The following is a 20,610-nucleotide window of genomic DNA, read 5'->3' on the forward strand; positions in this document are numbered from 1 at the left end:
GATGTCAGTCACGTGACTGACGCGATCTAGCTAGATCCAACTCAACTTTCGTTCTCGACGTACGGCTCGTCGCACTATTTCCTTTGCCGAGCATTGTTATATGATAGTTCGCTTTACGCTGAAAATTTGCTCTGTACGGTAGTTCTAATGGAGCATAGATTACGAGCTGATATCTGAATCCCTACAAGTTACAGCATTTAGATATAAAACGAATAGGACCACCAGTGGGTCAAGCCCACGTCCATAACTTTCAATCTACTACACAGTTCTCTTGTTCACGAGATCCTTTGCAATATCTTCGGGTTCCACAGACTGGTCTGGCATCCAGAAAGCCTACAAAGCGCAACATACGTCGATTAGATTTTGGACATCAGGAACCGGAGCAACTCACCAGTTCAGCGCCAGCAGAGCACATCATCGCGAAGCGCGGATTAAATCTCACACATCTTGAAGGACCTGGATGACCTTCTAGACTCGCGAACGGCTTGAAAACCAGCGGATTGGCCTTTAAGTCGACAGGGCCTTGTTTCATCGGCAAATACTGGACGTCCCAAACGATCACTTTGCCGTCCAGACTTCCGCTGACAATGTATTTGCTATCAGGCGTCCACGACACTTCTTCTCCACTACATCCTCGCTGAGGCTCTATTCCGATCTGCGTACCCATCTTCCTCCGCTCCAATCCGACATGACCCACCAATTTGGCGAGCAAATGGCCCTCGAAAGCATCCAGGATGTAGTGTGCATCACCAGAGCAGCCCACAAGAAGGTATTTCCCGTTCGTTGAGAAGGAAAGGGATGTCATATATATCATGCGAGGCGGGAAGCTGATGAGCGCAAGGGTCGGGTCTTCTAGAGTGATCACCAGGAACGGTGCCTTGTCGAAGTTGGCCTGGTCGTAGAGCAGAATGCGCGAGTAGTGGTTCACGCCCACAGCAAATACAAGACCAGATGCGTCGTATGCGACGACTGGGGAAGAGGGGAGATTTAGCAGACCCCGGCAGGTTGGCGTGCGCAAATCCCAGAGGCGCAGAGTCTTGTCCAACGAGCCTGACATAAATCCATCGTCGACCGGAGACACTTCGAGAGATATCACTTTGCCCTTATGCCCCTTGAAGTACTGCAGATACTTATTATCGTGTAGAGAGTGGTACCGGATGGTGTCATCTTCCTTTGTGGAGGCATGAATGATGGCCGTGTTCTTGTGCGTGAAACGCGGAAGATCCACGCCGTACTTCTTAGAATACAGCGTCTTTAGTGGCCTGTAGGACTCCATCAGTTGAAGCGGACATGCTGTGTGGATTGTAAGGAACTCGCTTGCCGCTTTTGCAACTGTACAGCCTGAATGTCTCATCCTCCGCGGCTGTGACAATCTGGTCTCCTCTGTCATCGAAACTGATCCCGGTGATGTGTCTCGGTCCTGCATTTGCTCCCCGAGATGGATGGCTACCCGGTGACGGAGGCGTGGCCTGTTCGACGGCAGTCTTGAAGATTTTTGCTGGCTTCAGCTTCGCCTGCAAGGGACCTGCGTAAGTGACACAACGCGCACTGCTGAGAATGAAACAAGATATACCATCAAAGCTGGCGTCAAGACGAGCGTGGCGGGTGCTTGGCCCGCATTTGTGGGAGTGGCGGTCGATGCCATGGAACGAAGTGTACTACGCGCGCTAAAAGCATTCAGCTGCAAGTTTTGGCGCCCGCTATACTTTCTCGGCAGCCAACCATCACGCATTATGGCTGAGCAGGACGAGTCTGCTAAACTCTGGAAAGTCAACCGCACAATCCATGAACTCGTCAAGGACAGAGTTGGCACTCTTAATTTTACGCTGCTCTGTTGCTCTCGCTCATGCTCTCGGCATTGCTTTGACCGCTTAGGGCTTTCAAGTGTCCGACGATGAAATCAACATGGACCTTGCAACTTTTCGAAGTCATTATGCTAACAATGGCGGCAGTGTCGAGTAGGCAGATTAATGAAATAGTGGTCTCCTTGTTTGCTGACGACGTCACATCGACAAGCCGGGCACAGCTGAATTTTTTCACGAACCACAGAAATAATCCAATGAGCCAGATTTTCGTGTTCTTCTGCGATGAGAAGAGTGTAGGGGTTAAGACCATGCGGAAGTGAGTGCTGCTCTGGAATGCGGAGAGTGCATGCGGGACTCATCGTTGGTGCAGGATGCTGGGTATCCTTGAAGAGAAGAATATTCAACAGGGCGTCATGGTGTTCCCTGGAAGCATGACCCCATCTGCGCGCAAAGTACGATCTCTTCATTGTTTCTTTCAATATCCAAACTCACGCTCGAGTCTTGCAGGTGATCACCGCCATGGCATCTCAATACAAGCTGGAAGAATTTTCCGAGGCGGACCTCCTTGTGAACATCACACATCATACGCTCGTGCCGAAGCATGAAATTTTGACGCCAGAGGAGAAGAATGAGCTTCTGGAAACGTAGTACGTCTCCGGCTCACTCCGCTTTGTTTATCAATAAATTCACATTGGTGGATAGTCGTCTCAAGGAGACCCAACTACCTCGGATCCAGATGGCTGACCCAGTGGCCCGTTATTACGGCCTCAAGCGAGGAGATGTAGTGAAAATCACACGACCGAGTGAAACGGCTGGACGTTACGCCAGCTATCGAATATGTTTCTGACGTATTGTTTTCTGCACTGCAAAGGGTAGATCTGCCCGGAAGCTCGATTCCGCTTTCTTCATTTCATCTGTCGCCCCATCATGTTCTGATGGTTCTACTGTAGTACTAGGGTATCCGTCGTCTGCATTGTTCACTTACTTCCCTGTCCCTGTTCTCGAAACTCATCGCCCCATGCTCGGAGCGCTCGTCCTATGTATTTACAATTTTACATGACTTCTGTAATCCGAATCGGGATTTGCCGACATTTGAAACACGAGCATCGGCGTCGGTGAGTGCCTTGTACCTCCTATGGATTGGCCGCGCTTGTACGCTATCGGTACTGATGTTTTCGCGGGATGGCAGTATAGTTCTACAGACACAGATAAAAGTGCGGGTGGATCGTATCGAAATCTGCACAGGATCTGGGATACGAGCCCGCGGTATGTGAGAGATTAGCCAACATTCATTTCACATGATATGCATATGTGACGTTTGAGGAACCTTGTTCAGGATTAGCGTACGCTGCATGACATCCCACTCGGAAGCTCGTCCTAGTGCGGCGATACGGCTACGGCTATCCAAGGTCATTCTTGGAGTCACTAGAAAACTCGATGGCTATGCCTTTTATCCCGCAGTCCTTCGCGTTACACCGGGCATGCAATACTGCCATACGGCTGTGTCCCGTACGCATTCCATGTTGATGCGAACGGTTTCTGACAGCAATCCATCTGCAACCGACGAAGGTGGAACCGTAGCTGTCCGTACTATCGACTAGTGGGTGTATCTCAGATGCTCCAATGCCCCTTTGTTCTCGTCCTGTGCCAGAGGTGCCTTACGATGCGTGGTTCATCACTGATTGTCTTGCAGGTTTTGGCAATTAGCGTATGTAACCGGAGATCCGTTACAACCTCGAAAGGCCAACTGTCGTCCGTTCAAAACCGATCCTCGTTCAGCTTGCCGCGCTCACGAATGTATACCTTAAGGTACACCCCTCAATGTCCTATCTGACAGCCCGGAGCCGAAGCTTTTGGAGTAAACAGGGGGATGGAACACGGGCACTACTGATGTCTGACGCCCATGCCTTGTCATTCCTGTGGCGCCGACTAGCCTCCATACCTCGAAACCAGCGAAAATTCCTCGCACCGCACTTGCCATCGTCGCTCAGCTCCAAGTAATGCGTCCCAACGGATTCTTGCGCCCAAGTTTGCAGAACGACCTTAACAACCGAACCAGAACTCCCCGGGTGCCGAAACGAGCACATAAAACGCGAAAAAAAAGTCCAATCAATGCGGTAATTTTAGTTTGACTAACGGTGACATCATATTGACCAAAAACAATCGCAGCACTGGTAAGAAACAAACGTGGAAAATAGATCTGCTGCACCGACAAGTCATTCTGTCAAAATTATTCTAATCTCCTTCGCCCTGAAACAGCAATAGGTACTCAAGGACCTCACCAGTCCTCTGACGGTATGCAATCCTGTGAGGCTGACTCCACGGCTCTGTAGAGCAGCGGTGAATGAGTGCTCAATCCGATGCCAAGCTCTCTGAGTGAGTCATGAAATAAGATGGTGAACGCTGCCCATGTAGACTTCATTCTGGAATCTGAAGGTGCGGACATCCACATGCGCATATACCCTTTTGATAAACTTAGCGGCGCCGGTCAGTAGGGCTCCGGTGAAGCAGTTGACAGGCGTTTCTTCGGCGATATCTGATATACTACACTTTGCTGCGCCTCGAGTGATGCACTGTCATGCAGCGGCCCTAAAGTTTCACCTGATAGCAACATTTGCCAATCATGTGCCAGTGTGAGGGCTCTCTAGATGGCATACTGCGTAAGTGATCATGTGCGGACATTCGTTTTTTCTCGCCAACGTGACTTCTTATTACTTGAAGTCCGAGCAGAATTCGGACGAAAAATTACTCTCATGCAAGCAAACACTACCACATCTCTTCATCTGCAACTTTCAGGACGACATATGAGCATGCGCCACAGGCTCTATCGATGCATACGTTTGACCATTCCAATTCGTAAGTCATCCACGTATTTCTGCCGCTGGACCATTTTGGTTCGGACTCTTCTTTAGATTAGTAGCTAATATGTCTTTAACCATCAACGACACCCTAATAAAGTACTAATCATCGGTGCTAGATGCTCGGCGGTCGCTCAAACGACGAGTCAATGACGGAGAAACCGATCCATCAAGCCGACGATTCGCAGAAGACCCAGATCACAGCATAAAATGGCAACGTTGTGACGGCATCGGAGCAGTGCAGTCGCGCGGTTGAGACATTGCAATAAGCCTCACATCATCGCCTGTTAGGTGTTTGCCGAGGTATCATTTTGTTTGCCTATCTCGTTAATTTCGTCACGCAAATTTCCTATTCCAAATGTCGCCGGTCCATGTGCAGTCTGTGATCGGTTGATCACGGGAGTGATCCTCGTTTCATAACCTTTCTTGGAGTTCGGCAACCCATTGGGTTATATGAAAGCCGCTTCGAAGCGCCAATAGTATCAGGCATGAGCGCAGAAATATGGCAGCGGCAGTGGCAGGATTCACGTGCCACCATTCGCCCACGCCCAAATCAATGGCGTCTCTATGTCGGGAAGTGCATTCCGAACATTATGTGCTGCTGCTCTCGTTTTTTTCACATAATAGGAACTTCTCCAGACCCGATATACTAGCATGATAAACATGCGTCGTTGCGGTACTGTATATTTCGGCGAACGTTGGCCACAAAATTCAGTCTAGGGCCGGATCGCGCGGGATAGTATCACCTCGATCCATCAGCGCTGCGGAGTCGGTGATACCGCTGCAGTTGACGTGGTTTGACAGGACCGTGCATGGTGAAGCATGCTACCAGATCTCATCGACCAGGTGCAGTGTTTGTGTCTGATGTAAACGATCTGTATCCGCAGAGTTGTCCTGAAACAAACTTGCATAGTGCGGGATGATCATTTACATGCATAGGCCAGCCGGACGACGTTGGCACTCCCTGCTTTAACCAATTGCACAAGGCATTAGGCTCTGTCACAGCCTATAGCCAAGGAGATGGTGGTTTCGCCCCTTGAAAATACCGAAGTAGGATTAGTCCAACTTCATGATATTGGGGCCAGGGGTAGTATCCGACGAATGAACGTCTCCATTCCGTTGCGCGATCGACCGATTCCCCGAACCATTCAGGGTCCCAAACACCGGACTTACCAAGTAAGCCTTTCTGCTAACATTTGTCATTCCCGCCGTTGTCTGACCTCTAGCAGGCAGTACGGTGTGCAATATAAAGTGAGTTGCGCCAGCATGAGAGAGCAGCATCCACAGCAATACTCGACTTGCTTCGTTCGCCTCGATCCTACTCGCCATGTTTTCCGCTCCTCGTCAGTTCGTTCTCCCCGACCTACTCGCAGTAACCCCGTTCAAGGGCTCTACCAATTCCCACTACTCGAAGGCAGCCAAAGAGTCTAATGCATGGGTCAACAGTTACAACGTGTTCTCCGACAGGAAACGCGCGTTCTTCATACAGGGAAGCAACGAGCTGCTCGTATCTCATACCTACCCGTACGCGGGCTATGAGCAGTTCAGGACCTGCTGCGACTTTGTCAACCTGCTTTTTGTCGTCGACGAAGTCAGCGATGAGCAGAACGGTCAAGGCGCCCGGGAGACTGGCAGCGTCTTCCTTAGCATGATGTGCGACCCAACAACTTGCGATGACAATTCTGCCTTGGCGAAAATGACTAAAGAGCAAGTCCTCCAGCCGCTACTTTTGTAGATGCCCCCACTAACGTTTGAGACTTTGCAGGTTCAGGCAACGTCTGCTCCAGCACGCGGGCCCGGGTTGTTTCGCTCGGTTCTTGAAGCATTGCGAGGACTACGTCGACGCCATCGCCAAAGAGGCAGAGCTCCGGGAGCGCGATCTCGTCCTCGATATGGCGTCCTTCGAAACTCTCCGCCGCGAAAATAGTGCCATCCGTCTTTGTTTCGGACTGTTCGAGTTCTGCTTCGGTGTTGACCTTCCGAATGAGGTCTTCGAGGATTCCACTTTCATGCGGCTGTATTGGGATGCCGCCGATATGGTCTGTTGGTCTAACGTAAGTCGTGAAAATAATCATCAGGTCTGGTCTTTATCTAATACCGCTGGTCAGGACGTGTACTCGTACAACATGGAACAGGCTAGGGGAATCGATGGCAACAATATCGTCACAGTCCTCATGCGCCAAAAGGGAATAAATCTCCAGACCGCTGCGGATCTCGTGGGCGAGCACTTTAAGGAGCTCATGGAAGATTTCATTGCGACCCGAGACAGTCTGCCGAGCTGGGGAGCTCCGGTCGACGCTGTTGTTTCCAATTACGTGAGAGCGATGGAGCATTGGGTGATAGGAAATCTGGAGTGGAGCTTTGAGACGCAACGCTATTTCGGTGCCCGCCACACGGAGATTAAGAAGACCCGCGTCGTCAGGCTCAGTCCTCGCGAGGAGGGGGATGACTGAGGTATAGTCCTCCATTCAAAAGCTATCAATCACTTATGTGACATTGTCCCGCATATAGAAGCGAGTTTCCAGAGTCCGAGCGTATAGATTATCCACGGGCAGTGGAAGAGACAGAATTTCGTCTGGATCACGTTGTAATTATGAACGCCCTCTTGTATATTGTCGAACAGATAGATGTTCCTATTTATTCTGTATTGCCATCCGGTTGGAAAACTGAATCTGAACCTTGAAATCTGCACCAAATCGCCGACAGCGCTGCATTCGGACCAACAATCCTCGCTTTTGGACAATCGGCTCACGGGATGTACATGACATTTAGCAGATCGTTCATGGCAGATTCGGAGATCCAATAGTTGCGTCAATAGAGCGGAAGGGCTGTCCAGGTGTACGCCAGGCCGCATGGTGGCCGACTCATCAGACGGTGGTACAAGTGCAGTCGTAGAACACTTATACTGGGATGCGGCATTGACCTCCTGTTCCGATAACGTCGGGAACAACTAAAGGGATGCCTTTTGAGGACTCGGACACCAGTCGGCGAGGAGGCTGATACCTGACGGGGGATTATGGAAGTCTAGAAAGAACAGCCGCTGGCGCCAGCCGTCTCCCAAACATCCGCACGTTCTATGTATGTAGTGCACTGTGCAACGTGCAGTAAAATCACCATTGACAGATCTATTTGTATATTTCAACGTGGTGTCAATAGCGTCTTAGCTATTGGCATTTGCTATCGTACATTCATACAAGCTAAGCTTAATTTACACGAGTATCAGTCCGAACATGAGGTAAGTCGCATACGGAGCGTAGCGTACGCCGGAGCAGAATTGCACACGAGTAAACTGAGGAACAGCAATTACATCTGTCAGGCACCGCGAGCTACTGACAGAGTAGAAGCACAGCGCACGGAAAGTCTGCAACGCTGCCTTTTTTGAACATATAGAGCTAGTGGACACCACCATATCTACATGGACCTTTTCCTATATGGGCAAACGAAGCGCGCTCATGCAGCGACCGGCGCCGGGCTCGGGGGTCTGCTGAGAGATGCCTCGCGGCTGTCCATCGTGCCCTCACGGTGCTTGCGGAGAAGGCGGTCGAGCGCCTCCTTCTGTCCGACCGCGAGTTGACCGGACTGAATGCCTGAGTGATACACGCGGAGAAGCGAATCGACGTCATCCATCGATTGCGTGCGGACGTCAGCGAGCTCCTTAATCTTGGCTGTCGCATCCTTGATCTGCAGCATATGGATATCAGCTACGTTGAGACACTCTCGATAGAGACACCAACCTCCTCGTCGGTGAGCTTGAGACCAAGCTGCTCTACACGGCTCTTGACGGCATTCCAGCCTGTCAGCCTGTGGCCGATGGAGACGTATCTCGTGAGACCAAAATCCTCAGGCTTCAAGATCTCGTATGTCGACGGATTGTTGAGGATAGCCTTAGCGTGGATACCGGCCTTATGTGTGAAAGCGCAGTACCCACTGGCAATATCGTTAGCTTTTGTCACAGCAATATAGCGCAGGATCGCCTACGTGATCGGGTTCATAAACGGTACATTGACCTCGACCGCCTCGGCAACCAGGTTCTCGATCTCACGGAGCATCGACAAGTTGTATTTGCTCTTGACGTATTCGGGGTTCGCGGAGTACAGGCACGCTACGAGACCGCCGAGTGGGGTGATGCCGACACGTTCGCCGATACCGAGAACAGACGTGTCGATGTGCGTTGCACCAGCCTCGAGAGCGCAGTAGGCATTTGCAATAGCTGAAAGCATCCGTCAGTAATTGCCAATGGTGAACGTCGTCCACAAGACGTACCCATGCCGGTGTCATTGTGTAGGTGAATTTCGATATCACAGCCGACAACCCCGCGAAGGGTGCGCACGAGGTCGTACACCTGACGAGGGTTGGCGCAGCCAACAGTATCAGCGATGCCAACCCGGTTGACACCGATTTTGTCGACAGTTTGATAGATCGAGAGCAGATCAACCAAGTCAGATCGGAACGAATCTTCTGACGAGAACCGGACTTCGATGCCTAGCGAAAGAGTCTTAGAAACGACATGAAGACTCTTTCTACCGCTCTGAGCATACCCTTGCTCTTCACGAAGTTGATCACCTCAATCGCGGTCTTGGTAATATAAGCCATATCCTTTCCATGGGAGAATTCCCGCAAGAAGGAAGAGGTTCCAATAACGACATCGACACCATCCACGCCTTGAACGGAATATTAACTTCGGCGCGAATGAACATTCAAGTACTGCATACCGGTCTCGACCGCGATCCGAGCGTCGTCCATGTGGCAACGGATGTGAGTGAGGATCTTAGCCTTCAAGCCGAGCTTGCAAATAGCCTCACAATCTGTAAAGCACGTCAGAAAAGCTTGAACAGCATCATAAAACATTGCTGACCCAGTCTTGACTGCTCGGAAGCAACAGGACTTGTGAGCTCGATGTACTCAACACCGAAGGCATCAAGCGCCTTCGCGATGGCGATTTTAGTCTTGGTGTCAAAGAACGCGTTGGCGAACTGTTCACCCTCTGTGAAATGATAAGTTCGGATATAGTGACATCACCATCGGTACTGACCTCGCAGGGTACTCTCGATGATCTTGAAGTTGGATACATTGCTCAGAAAATCAGATGCACGGGGAGCATACGGGTTTCGTCGCTGCTGCTCTAATGCCTTGGCCGCCCCGTTTACACCGTTCATACGGCCGTTCACCCCGTTCGTCTTAACGGAAGAAGAGTGGGTGGAGGAGCCATTGGACATGTCTACAGCCACCATCTGAGAGGGATCGCTTGCGAGAGAGTCGCCGTTGGCGTGTGGACACATTTTCAGTTCGGAGTAAACGAAATGGTCAGAGACGGCGGTGTAAGGAATGGTGTTAGTAGGAAGCCAGTGGCCTTTTGAAAGTAGAGATTGAAAATTCTTTGAGTCAGAGCGAGTCATGTCACGTGTTCATTCTTCTGTTAGAGGGTGGTGCTGTAGCATGTGGACAGCTTTCCCACTTACCATTCCACGACCTCTCGTTGGCAATACTCTGGTGTTCTCGGCACACATTTTCTCCTGCTTCAGGTGACCGACGTCCTATAGGAAACCGCGGTGAATGTTCAATTCGTGGGCGAAAATGTCGACTTGGGCCCTCCTGAGCACACGTCCAGCCACACAGCGACAATCCATATCTAACCACAAACATCCCTAGCAATTAATGTCCAGATGAACACGAATTACAAATGCAGATGATCTCTGAGCCGAGTCAAAACCAAGGACCCGAAAGCGCACGATGACTGTGTGCTTCTCATCAGTCATCTTCGAGCGTAGACTTATCGCGGCCAGAGAGCTTGGTTTTTGTGCTGCCATGAATTTATCCGGCACTCGTTCCAGGTCGTCTGGTATCTCTACGACATCCGGCACAGTACATCCTGCTGTCGAGCAACACAGTCTATGCTCCATAAACAGGCTATGCTGATAGCAGGGTTTGACTGATTATCCTTAGTACGTGCAAGACATCATGATTATGCAGCTGTCAGCGTCGTAAACTGGCGGTTTGTAACCAGCCTACCATGATTTTCACACCAGCGCGCTACTTGGTACGTGCTGACGGCTCCCTCTCGTTAATGACTGCTGTTGCGGATGGCGTCGCAATAAGATTGACGGCCTCCCTAAAGCTGTGGGAGGAGCTGGGAACTCACGAACGAATGTGACTTTGCGATGAGTGCTTTGAGAATGCTCATTGCACGGCCGCAATGCCACCGGCCATTCAGTCTTAGCAAGTGGTCAAGAATGGAATGACGCAGGTCTATTACGCGCAAGCACAGCAATCGACTTCTTCTTTTTAGCGTCAGCACTGATTGGCGCTGTGTGTTCCTGGCGAACCTGGATCATTGTGGCCTGTGTGGTATCTTGATCTGTGAGCCTCCCGTTATTATGTGTGGCAGAGTTCGGAATGTGACATCAATCCTTAGCTCTGTTTCCATCTTGATGCGGTGAGGTCTCGGTCTGTGCACAGTGAGGTTGAACTTCTCAGACAGCGCTTACACTCGCGGAGTTACTGCACTAATATTCCGGCAGCGCTTCTGTATTGCTTTCTGGATCCGCGCAGCTCGGGATGTACTTAATACGGTCGGACCATCTACGAGCGTCCCGTTCATCCCGCAAGCGACCTTTCTTGCCCAGTTTGATCGGAAAATTCACTGGAAAAGTGCAGCAGACTGCTGTTCGCTGCCGCCTTCGAGTTCGACGTGTAGTGGCACTTGCAAGGTTGGTCCATGTTCATCGTACGATGACACTGCAATACAAAGTCCTACCTTATGCACATGTTACCAGATTGATGCGGTGCGTCTCCCATCTCGGTGAGGCACGATCTCCTAATGTTGCCACCTCGCGCTTGCATAGCCTACGCATTGCGTGTTTCAGCTGGCCTTGTTTCATGACATCATGTGTCCACGTGGAGAAATCCGTCCGTTTGAATGACCACCCACTGAGGGCTTCCAGAATTCATGTTCTCAACGAGGTTTGTGATGGCCAGATGCAGATTTCTACATCTTGGACTTACCTTTGGTTTATAGAAAGCACATAAGAGACGGCACAACTGCCTCCAGCAGCATCGTTCTTCGTATCAGCATTTAGCATTCTAAGATCAGGCATCCGAAATTTATCAGTAACGGCTCGGCGCAGGCGGATCTCAAAATTCTACGTGATCAACGGATGCCGTCTTCTATTTCCCATGATGTCTGTCCACCTAGTTGGTAATGCACCTATTGGTAAATCCGTCCAACTAGTCACTGCTCACACGACAGAGGTCGGCGACGACTAGTCTCCCATTCATCATGAGGAGCGCCGAGGTACGGTGCGGATAGATGGCCTGGAATTGCGGTTCCTGGTGAAAATTCGAGTTGTGAGTCCAATCATTTGCTCATGCTTCCTGGCCGCAATTTCCGAGAGGTAGAATGAACTCCAGGCATTCACCCCCGCTTCGGAGAACAAGGGGTTCGTGGCATTCATGTTTGGAATGCCACAATGGGATTTGCTTTGCGGATCTCCGGGATCGGATCTACAAATATATCCTCAAGCGACGCAGTCCAGCGATCGGTTTGTGCGGCTGCGTTTGTGCCCGGCATCTAAAAGGGAGGCATGTCGGACATACGGCGGGAAATGGCCTTAGCAGGAGCATATCAAGACTAGACTGACACATGGAATGCAGACAGCACACCTAGCGCTGGGGCGCCAGATACTGCCTTCGCGGAGCGCACTGATGGTCCACCGTGGTGGCGCCCTGTACGAGTCGGACGCGGACACAGCGAAAGCCAAATATGTTTCGGTCAGGACAACGCTCGTCGTTGTTATTCTTGCTGTGATGATGCACACCGGATTGAATAACTATCGGCGCGAAATCTTCTATTTAAAGGGCGGTTTCCCCTCCTCCCTCAAGCTGTCTGCTCCTCTTCAAGCCTCTTGGTCCTCCCACATCGACAATAGCACATTGCCAACATGTCGTCTGCTATGCAGCAATTCGTCCTCCCCGATCTTCTCGCCCTCCTACCCTTCAAGGGCAGCTTTAACCCGCATTACGACGCGGTGGCTGCAGAGTCTTCATCATGGGTCAACGGCTACCGAGCCGTGTCAGATCGCAAGCGAGCCTTCTTCCTCCAGGGTGGCAGCGAGTTGCTTTGCGCACACGCCTACCCATACGCCAGTGCGCAGGACTTGCGTACATGTTTTGACTTGGTCAACATCCTCTTCACTGTTGATGAGATCAGTGACGAACAAAACGGCAAGGATGCCTACTCCACCGGCCGCATCTTCTTGAACGCGATGAAAGACCCTGATTGGAACGATGGCTCCGCCTTGGCCAAGATGTGCAAGGAGTAAGTACGAGGCGTTCGCTTTCTCCCAACCCATTATTGAACGAGTGCTTGGTAGATTCCGTCAGCGGCTGCTACGGTACAATATGCCCGCATGCTACAGCCGCTTGCTGAAGCATTGCGAGGACTACGTCAATGCATTTGCCGAAGAAGCTGGACTACGCGAACGCAATGAAGTTCTCCACCCGGATTCATACATGATCCTCCGCAGAGAGAACAGCGCTGTCCGATTCTGCTTCGGACTATTCGGGTTCGTTCTGGGTCATGACCTCCCGGACGAGATCTTCAATGATCCTGTTCTGTTGCGGATGCATCTGGCTGCCGTCGATATGGTCTGCTGGTCAAATGTCAGTCCTGCTCGCAATCATAAATGGCTCCTGAGCTGATCAGACAACTTTGTCCTCGTAGGATATCTATTCATACAACATGGAGCAGGCTATGGGTCACACTGGCAACAATATCATGACTGTCCTCATGAAGGCGCACAACTGCGACCTACAGGCCGCCGCCGACATGGTAGGCGAGCACTTCAAGAAGCTCATGGATAGCTTCTACGCAGACAAGGCCCAAATTCGGTCGTGGGGTCCTGAGATGGACGCAGTGGTCGCTAAGTTCGTCATGGCCATGGAGAATTGGGTGATCGGGAATTGCGAGTGGAGCTCCGAGACATTGCGATACTTCGGTCCCGAACGCCATGAAATCAAGCGAACGCGTATCGTCAGGCTGAAACCGAAGCGCGAGGACTGAAGGAATGACCGAGGTACGCCTTAGTCCAAACGAGTTTGTCGTTTCTATTCATACTAATGTCAATCATCTAGTGGAAAGTAGAAATCGCAACATTAGAAATAATCATCTCACTTAGTTTCTTCGTTGTCCATCCCGAACGCTTTGTATCGTTAATGCTCCCTGACTCACCCCGCTGAAATCGTAGTTCTCAAGGCTATGTTCCGTTGATTCTCGTCGTCATGTCATCTTTCCCATTGCTCTCGGGAGATGTATATATGTATCAATTTTATGATTTCTCAAAAGTCACAAGTCACCACCTGTCACAGGCTCCTCCACAGCCTTTCTTCGGGAGTTAAGGGGGGCCTTCATACTAAGGGTGGGATTTTGTGCCACACCTCAGCCACATTTTCATACTCCGAATCAATTCAAATGATATTTTCTTGCAGCCGTCGTAGGGCGTTGGGGGCAATTAAGATTGTGGAGTTTCAAAACTGTATGATCGCATCATGATCGAACACATGGTAGTGATCAAAACGTGGCACAAAATCCCACCTTTAGTATGAAGGCCCCCTTACACTGGAGACATGGAGGCATTTGTCGCCATGTAATATGTGTGACAAATGTGAACTGGTATTTTACCTTTGTGAAGAGGATCTGGTGCAATTGCAAGTACCGTATATTTTGAATTTGTAACTTAACTTGTCACCATCGTAAATCTGAGTTGACTTATTTTGTCTATACCTGGAAGAAAAACCATAAAATAATGCACAGAGTATATGACTCTGCATATACCACTATATGCTTTAGTGTGAGGGCCAATGAGCTAATTTGTAACTGGAAACTCTATGCTGGCATAGTCCTTGTGCAGTGTTGAGAATTGTGTATCCTCAAAATAGATAAAATATATAATATTGATTTGTTATAATCATATGTCAAGTCCCAAGTTTGGAATATGTAATGCCAATTGTGATGGAGATGAATCCTTTTCACAAAGGTAAAATATCAGTTCCCATTTGTAATGCATATTACATGGTGGAAAATGGCTCCATGTCTCCAGTGTTAACGCCCGAAGAAAGGCTGTGGAGGAGCCTGCAGCTGTCAACCATGCAGCCAAAAGCACTTTAAAGATGTGTTTGATCGTGCCATCAGTACATGCTGGCAATCCGCAGTATGTTGCGTGCACATCGTCAGTGTTCGTCACCGCAGACATGATGCGATTTATCAAACCTTGATAAATTGGGTCATGTCTGCCGTGCGTGTTCCGGTCCCATGCCCGGACACTTGAGACGACATATTTTCTCAGGTGAACATGTCTACAGCCTGTCAGCGGCCGTCATGTTTGAAGTTCCACAATGGAGTCTATAGTCAGAGATGCTGGAGCGATGTTGTATTGCGCTGGGACAACAACTTGGGATGCACGCTGCGGCATAAATGACAGGATGAATGCACGATGCTATGGGGCCTTGACAAGCCGATCTTGTTCCGTGTAATTACGGACGTGATCAAGCGCCACGGTGCTCTCTGCGTATAGCCTTTGACAAATGCGCAAGGGGCGTCCTTTCAAAGGTTTGGCGAGCATAAACGTGTCGCAAGTCGCCGACTTCCGTGACGGACAGTCAGGGCTCAGGCTGGGAAGTCTTCGCGCGACCGATTCTCCGCTGTTTGGACTCTCACGGTGCGATCACGTCGCTTTGAAGTAACCATCAATGGCACGGTTACCTTCGGCTGGCATCACGGTATCGGCGATGGGAAAAGCGGCATTCCTTCTATGATTTCCTTTGCATGCCCTCAACAGCGTTGATGAACATCATATTAATAATCCAGGTTTCATCTGATGTCAATCTCGTGGCCGCCGTCGGAAACACATTAGTCCCGTCATGTTCCCTATTAGATTCTGCTGCGAGATAGCGAACTTGGTTGTGCCGACCCCTCGGGCCCTCGGACTGCTCTTGCTACTGCGTGGACATGATACCCGATCCCCAACGGAGGATACGCTCAGGCGACTTCCATGTATCTCCTTCAATACACCCCGACGGAAGCCTTTCATACTACTAGGATAACATGTCGATCAAACCAAGCGACCTTGACATCGTTGCTTCGCAGACTCGCTATCCTGATTATGTCCCGCGTGGTCGCATTAGAATCAGCTATTGCGGCAGAAAACGACAGGATCTTCAATTGTATCCCATCTTCAATTGTATCCCGATACCAGTGCATCCTCAACCCAGCACCTCTGCCGACGAGATGTGCAGCCGCGTCTCCACTCACCACCTCTTTAGATAACAGTCGGCTATGGCTATCTGATCTTCCCTGTAATAGGGCCAGAAAGTTGACGTCCGTTGTGCGAAACCGGCAGAAACAGACGGTGGAAGAGATCAGCACGCTTTGGCCCGAGCCAAATCTCGAATCTCGACTCAAGAAAAGCATGCTGAGAAAGAATCGCACAGCAACTCTGGAGATCTCGGATGTAGGATAGGTTCAGTTCTTACCATCCATAAATGTTCGTGTACAGGACAGTCCTGAGACTGGACAGTGCAGCGTAGTGGAAATGACTTCGCCCGGGCAACTCCCTTGTCGACCGCGGCTATCCATGTCAATGCTCGGATTTATTTCTGCCTGGGCGACCAGATCCATATATGATGCTTTCGAAGAAGGTCGAAGGACGATCTTGGAGAGTTATCGCGCACAGATAGCCAGTCGATTCCTGAACACTGAGCATACTATGTCTTGTGAGTAGGTGGTGCCATAACACCAGAGTGACGCCGCGGATTTGGGCTAAGCGATGTTGCCTCTGCATCTCAGAGGCTATCTTTGCCACAGGAGCATCCTAGAGGAAACAATAGTGGCCCTTCGTGCCCATCGCAAAGGTCGGATAGCGCTAATTACACAAACACGATGTCAAGATGAATACTGATAGCATGCTCTGCATGATCTCCCTGCAGTGAACGGTGGAGTCAATCAATTCCCCTGCTAAGTGTCTTGCTCTGTTGTAGTAGTTACTAAAAGTAGTGGCACATCACCTTTTTTCGTCGCATCGATCTCAACTTTCCGAGCAATCTGCCATACCATAACTGTGTCATGAGCATAGCATGGAGTTAACCGTGTGAAATGAACACATATGCATGTATTGTGTGTCTGGAGTCTCTGACTGGATAATAAGAGCGCACATTGACGGAGTCGAGTGAATGAGGACCTCGGATGCAGTGGAAGATTGTTCGGAAGATTGCTCGGGTAACGGATACGATGTGTTGAGAAAGAATGACCAGCCATTACTTTGGAACTACCGTACATTCTCCGCATCAGGACGACGAAGAGCCTGAAAGACAAGTGCGGTTAGTAGTCTGCTTTACATTGCCTCGTACTGTCTGTGATCAACATGGGGAAGTATTTACTTTATAAAGCACCTGGGAAAAGGTTATAGTTAAAGGGAGCCGCTGTTCATCGCAGCACTGTGTCGGAGCATACGTTCATTCCGTGGACCTGACAATGCACGAGATACGAAAGGTAAGAGTCAGTGGTACCGTCACTGACGTACTAGAAGCAGCTAAGCACCAGCGTAGCATTCAATGCCAGCGCATATTATAATAGGTGGCTTATCCTTGGCAGGAACCACCTGTTTTTTTGGAAGTAACACCTTGGCACGAGTTGTATTTTCCCGATACCACCATGACGCAGCCCGTGGTCAGAGAAGCAGGTATGGTGTTCATACTCGAAAAGAAGTCATCGATGCAACGTCGAGCTCAATCACGATCTATCATCAGGCTTGCTGGAACGCTACCACGTTTCCCGCCACGAGCTGGGCATCTTCGCATGTGTGGCCATCGCAGCGCAATATGTCGGTCCCAATGGCGTCACGCTCACGAAGGAACTGTTATTTGCAGCTCTCGCCCGATTGATTCCTCAGCACGCGGCTCTTGGCGTACGCCTCTCAAACATGTCCGCCGGAAAGCCCACCTACGTGCGCCTTGATGCGATCGACTTATCCGCGATCGTCACCTTCTCGGACAAGGAGAAGGACGAACTTGCGGGAGTGCTTGAGACGCAGATTGCGACTCGCTTCGATACAGATGCTCCTCTCCCGCTCTGGCGTCTGGCGGTCCTGAAAGACGGGACCGTAGTATTTGCGTGGCATCACGCTATCGGAGACGGTCAAAGCGGACTGGCATTCCACACTGCACTCCTATCTGCCCTAAATGAAAACAGCGAACGGTCCTTCGACTTTGAAACGCAGATGTCAATTCAAGTTCCAAAAGATACCATGATTGTCACACCAGTCGAGTCTCTAGTAGACTTATCAGTCTCCATGATGACAGTACTTCGGGAACTGTACAACCTTCTCGCCCCCGTGTCGTGGACTCCTTCATCTACTGCTTGGACAGGGCGTACCGTGCCTTCGACCGATTCATTTGCCGCTCCAATCCGGATTCTTCAGTATTCTGCGCGAGATGTGGAAGGAATCCTCAAGCTTTGTAGGGCACATCAGTCGACGTTGACGGCATTTCTGCACACGTTGTCAGTCCTGATTATCTCGGAACTCCTCGCCGCAGATCCCGCCTCCGCGCCTGTATATGAGTTCAAGTGCCTTTCCACATGTATTCCTGTGTCTCTGCGCCCACTCACGAAAACGCCTGCCAATGCGATGTGTGACGAAGTTTCCGCGTATCATTCTTATCCTCCCCTGATAACGCTTGCCCAGGGCCACATTTCCTGGCTCGGAGGATTTCCATGGGGCACCGCGGCTGCTCTCACGAACGAGATGCGAACTAAACAACTAGAAACTAAAGAGCAGATTGGTATGCTCAAGTTCCTCTTCGGCAACTACGATGGCTATTTAAAGGGAATGCTGGGGAAGAAACGCCAGATGACCCTTGAGTTGTCCAACCTGGGCCGGTTCTCTCTGGCTCCTGATGGGCATACCGGCAGCGGGGGAAAGCCGAGCTGGAGCATCCGTGATGCGATTTTCACTCAGAGCCATCCTGCGTCTGGAGCTGCTCTTGCAGTGAATGTAACTGGCACGCCTCCTGGAGGTATCGGACTAGCGGTGTCTTGGAGCAGAGAGGCCGTTGATGACTTATTCGGAGAGGCGTTTTTCAGCAAGCTGAAGGAAGCCATGGACGAGATGGCGTCAGTTTCGACGTCGTAGAATATGCTCACGAACTGAACCTCAAGATTGCCATAATCGCAGCAGAAGCATCTATACAACCTAACGAGGACACATATGCTCTAATATACCTGCTCTACCAGTCCTACCACCTGATGACATCTGCCTCCGCCTCGCCAAACATACTAGTCCTTTTGACGTCGAAGCCTTCTTCAGGCTCATCCGCCGCCTCTGAGCCGTCAGCTATCCTGTAGTAGTCAGGGAATTCCCTCTTTAAGAATTGCATAATGTGTCCGTTGATGAGCTCGAATTCCAAGAGGAAACCGTCATGGCCCTCTGGAGATGGGATGATGACACACTCAGCATCAGGCACATACTCTGCAATCTCGCGCTGCTCCGAGGGCGTGAAGAGTCCATCAGTCTGGATACCGATGACCAGCGCGCGAGGCGGGAGGGTCGACAAGACTCTTGCGAGGGCGTGTGATTCGTCCTCATCGGGAGACAGCAGCCGGCCGCGTGTGACGTCGTGCGTGTCCATCTTGCGCGTGATGTGGATATAGCAGTTAGCGTCGAAGCGAGAGATGAACTTGTCGCCTTGATAGCGCAGGTAGCTCTGCGCTGAGAAGATCGGGTGGCGCGGGGTAGGCGAAATGGAGCGGGACAATATGGGTGTGCCCGATGCAGAACCGTTAATGCTCGTTCGCTTGCGCTGGCCGTCGTTGTGCGCTGCTAGCGCATCGTCGGCCTCGGGCGAGACGGGCGAGCGCGGCGGAGTGGGGACTGCATCTGCAGGTAGTCTCTGTGGCTTGCGGCCGAAGCGTCGCTCGAAGGAGTCGCGTGAACGGAAGGTAAGGAGGGCAGCCATGCGTGCGGCGGCCAGCCCAGAGGCAGGCTGAGATTTGTAGAAGCCATCTTCGTACACGGGATCGCTATAGATGCTCTGTCGCTGGGCTTCGCCCCAGCTGATACACCATGCGGAATGTCGGGCGGATGTTGCGATGGGGATAATGTGTCGGATATACCCTTTGGGAGTGCAGAGTGGCCATTCAAGGATCGCCATCCCACCCATGGAACCACCGATGGCTACCGCGACAGATGAAACTCCAAGATAGTCTAGCACGAGCTTGTGCAATCTATGATAGTGATGATTAGAGGAGAAAAATAAGTGCAAGTGTAAGCATACCTGACATCGTCACGGATAGTTGTTGCAGGAAATTCGGGGCCGTATGGCTTGCCGGTTTCTGGATTGACTGTAACAGGCGAGGCTGAGCCGTAGGGCGAGCCCAGCACATTCGCACAGAAAATGAAGTAGCGTTGAGGATCAAACGCCTTGCCCTTGCCCATGAGCGGGCCCCACCTTGCAAGCGGATTCAGAAACCTTTATGCAAAACGCAAAGATGAGACGCACCAATCCTCGACGTCCGAGCTGCCCGTGAAGGCATGGCAGATGATCATGACATTGTCCCTAGTCTCGTTCAGCTTCCCCCAGGTCTTGTAGGCAACTGGTACGTTCTTCAGCACTCGGCCAGACTCCAAGGTGAAAAAGGGTACGGTATAGTACTTTTGGTCAATCAAAGCAGCGAATGAAGCCTGCATGTTGGAATGCGGGCAGGATTTTTGATAAGGACGCGACGAAGCCTTGTATACCTGGAGACCACGAGTACGAATCGGTTGATGGAGGTTCTACGATGAAGGGCCCGGGTATGTTAGTAGTACATATCCCCGTCAGACAGAAAGTGGTGAGAGGCAAGGAGAGAGGCAAGGAAAGTGACTCGACAAATGATGAGCAGAGCACGCGAGCCCAATGCA

General features: G+C 50.8%; 8 protein-coding genes across 8 annotated transcripts; 5 read left to right on the forward strand and 3 right to left on the reverse strand.

Annotated features, from left to right (window-relative positions):
- Positions 1–109: 109 nt before the first annotated feature.
- On the reverse strand, positions 110–1,645 carry LAESUDRAFT_698384 (WD40 repeat-like protein; the record flags this gene model as incomplete). The annotated part of the gene is made up of 4 exons (XM_040906344.1): positions 110–333; positions 392–1,262; positions 1,318–1,514; positions 1,574–1,645. The coding sequence occupies 4 exons, from the start codon at positions 1,643–1,645 to the stop codon at positions 259–261; spliced, it is 1,215 nt and encodes a 404-aa protein (XP_040765438.1). The 3' UTR covers positions 110–258.
- Positions 1,646–1,710: 65 nt separating this feature from the next.
- On the forward strand, positions 1,711–2,908 carry LAESUDRAFT_698389 (DNA-directed RNA polymerase RPB5 subunit). The gene is made up of 6 exons (XM_040906345.1): positions 1,711–1,805; positions 1,876–1,958; positions 2,017–2,121; positions 2,176–2,257; positions 2,313–2,452; positions 2,508–2,908. Exons 1-6 carry the CDS (start codon positions 1,734–1,736, stop codon positions 2,650–2,652), a joined length of 627 nt encoding a protein of 208 aa, XP_040765439.1. The 5' UTR covers positions 1,711–1,733; the 3' UTR covers positions 2,653–2,908.
- A 2,830-nt stretch (positions 2,909–5,738) lies between these two features.
- LAESUDRAFT_724692 (terpenoid synthase) lies at positions 5,739–7,318 on the forward strand. The gene is made up of 5 exons (XM_040908671.1): positions 5,739–5,839; positions 5,893–6,370; positions 6,429–6,717; positions 6,772–7,117; positions 7,175–7,318. The coding sequence occupies exons 2-4, from the start codon at positions 5,991–5,993 to the stop codon at positions 7,114–7,116; spliced, it is 1,014 nt and encodes a 337-aa protein (XP_040765440.1). The 5' UTR covers positions 5,739–5,839; positions 5,893–5,990; the 3' UTR covers position 7,117; positions 7,175–7,318.
- Positions 7,319–7,774: 456 nt separating this feature from the next.
- Positions 7,775–10,029, reverse strand: LAESUDRAFT_724693 (homocitrate synthase). The gene is made up of 8 exons (XM_040908672.1): positions 9,696–10,029; positions 9,519–9,647; positions 9,376–9,468; positions 9,202–9,324; positions 8,927–9,145; positions 8,642–8,873; positions 8,398–8,590; positions 7,775–8,344 (listed from the first exon to the last, which is right to left on the reverse strand). Exons 1-8 carry the CDS (start codon positions 9,940–9,942, stop codon positions 8,114–8,116), a joined length of 1,467 nt encoding a protein of 488 aa, XP_040765441.1. The 5' UTR covers positions 9,943–10,029; the 3' UTR covers positions 7,775–8,113.
- Positions 10,030–10,863: 834 nt separating this feature from the next.
- On the forward strand, positions 10,864–11,898 carry LAESUDRAFT_102723 (uncharacterized protein). The gene is made up of 3 exons (XM_040901160.1): positions 10,864–11,020; positions 11,076–11,623; positions 11,679–11,898. The coding sequence occupies exons 2-3, from the start codon at positions 11,219–11,221 to the stop codon at positions 11,745–11,747; spliced, it is 474 nt and encodes a 157-aa protein (XP_040765442.1). The 5' UTR covers positions 10,864–11,020; positions 11,076–11,218; the 3' UTR covers positions 11,748–11,898.
- Positions 11,899–12,612: 714 nt separating this feature from the next.
- LAESUDRAFT_736295 (terpenoid synthase) lies at positions 12,613–13,721 on the forward strand (the record flags this gene model as incomplete). Its single annotated transcript, XM_040910680.1, has 3 exons — positions 12,613–12,977; positions 13,033–13,321; positions 13,383–13,721. 3 exons carry the CDS (start codon positions 12,613–12,615, stop codon positions 13,719–13,721), a joined length of 993 nt encoding a protein of 330 aa, XP_040765443.1.
- A 3,645-nt stretch (positions 13,722–17,366) lies between these two features.
- LAESUDRAFT_811952 (uncharacterized protein) lies at positions 17,367–18,843 on the forward strand (the record flags this gene model as incomplete). The annotated part of the gene is made up of 2 exons (XM_040914361.1): positions 17,367–17,394; positions 17,462–18,843. The coding sequence occupies 2 exons, from the start codon at positions 17,367–17,369 to the stop codon at positions 18,841–18,843; spliced, it is 1,410 nt and encodes a 469-aa protein (XP_040765444.1).
- A 103-nt stretch (positions 18,844–18,946) lies between these two features.
- Positions 18,947–20,397, reverse strand: LAESUDRAFT_651038 (homoserine O-acetyltransferase; the record flags this gene model as incomplete). Its single annotated transcript, XM_040904277.1, has 3 exons — positions 18,947–19,934; positions 19,985–20,158; positions 20,210–20,397. 3 exons carry the CDS (start codon positions 20,395–20,397, stop codon positions 18,947–18,949), a joined length of 1,350 nt encoding a protein of 449 aa, XP_040765445.1.
- Positions 20,398–20,610: the final 213 nt, after the last annotated feature.

Source organism: Laetiporus sulphureus (assembly GCF_001632365.1).
Source record: "Laetiporus sulphureus 93-53 unplaced genomic scaffold LAESUscaffold_14, whole genome shotgun sequence".
Classification (NCBI taxonomy): domain Eukaryota; kingdom Fungi; phylum Basidiomycota; class Agaricomycetes; order Polyporales; family Laetiporaceae; genus Laetiporus; species Laetiporus sulphureus.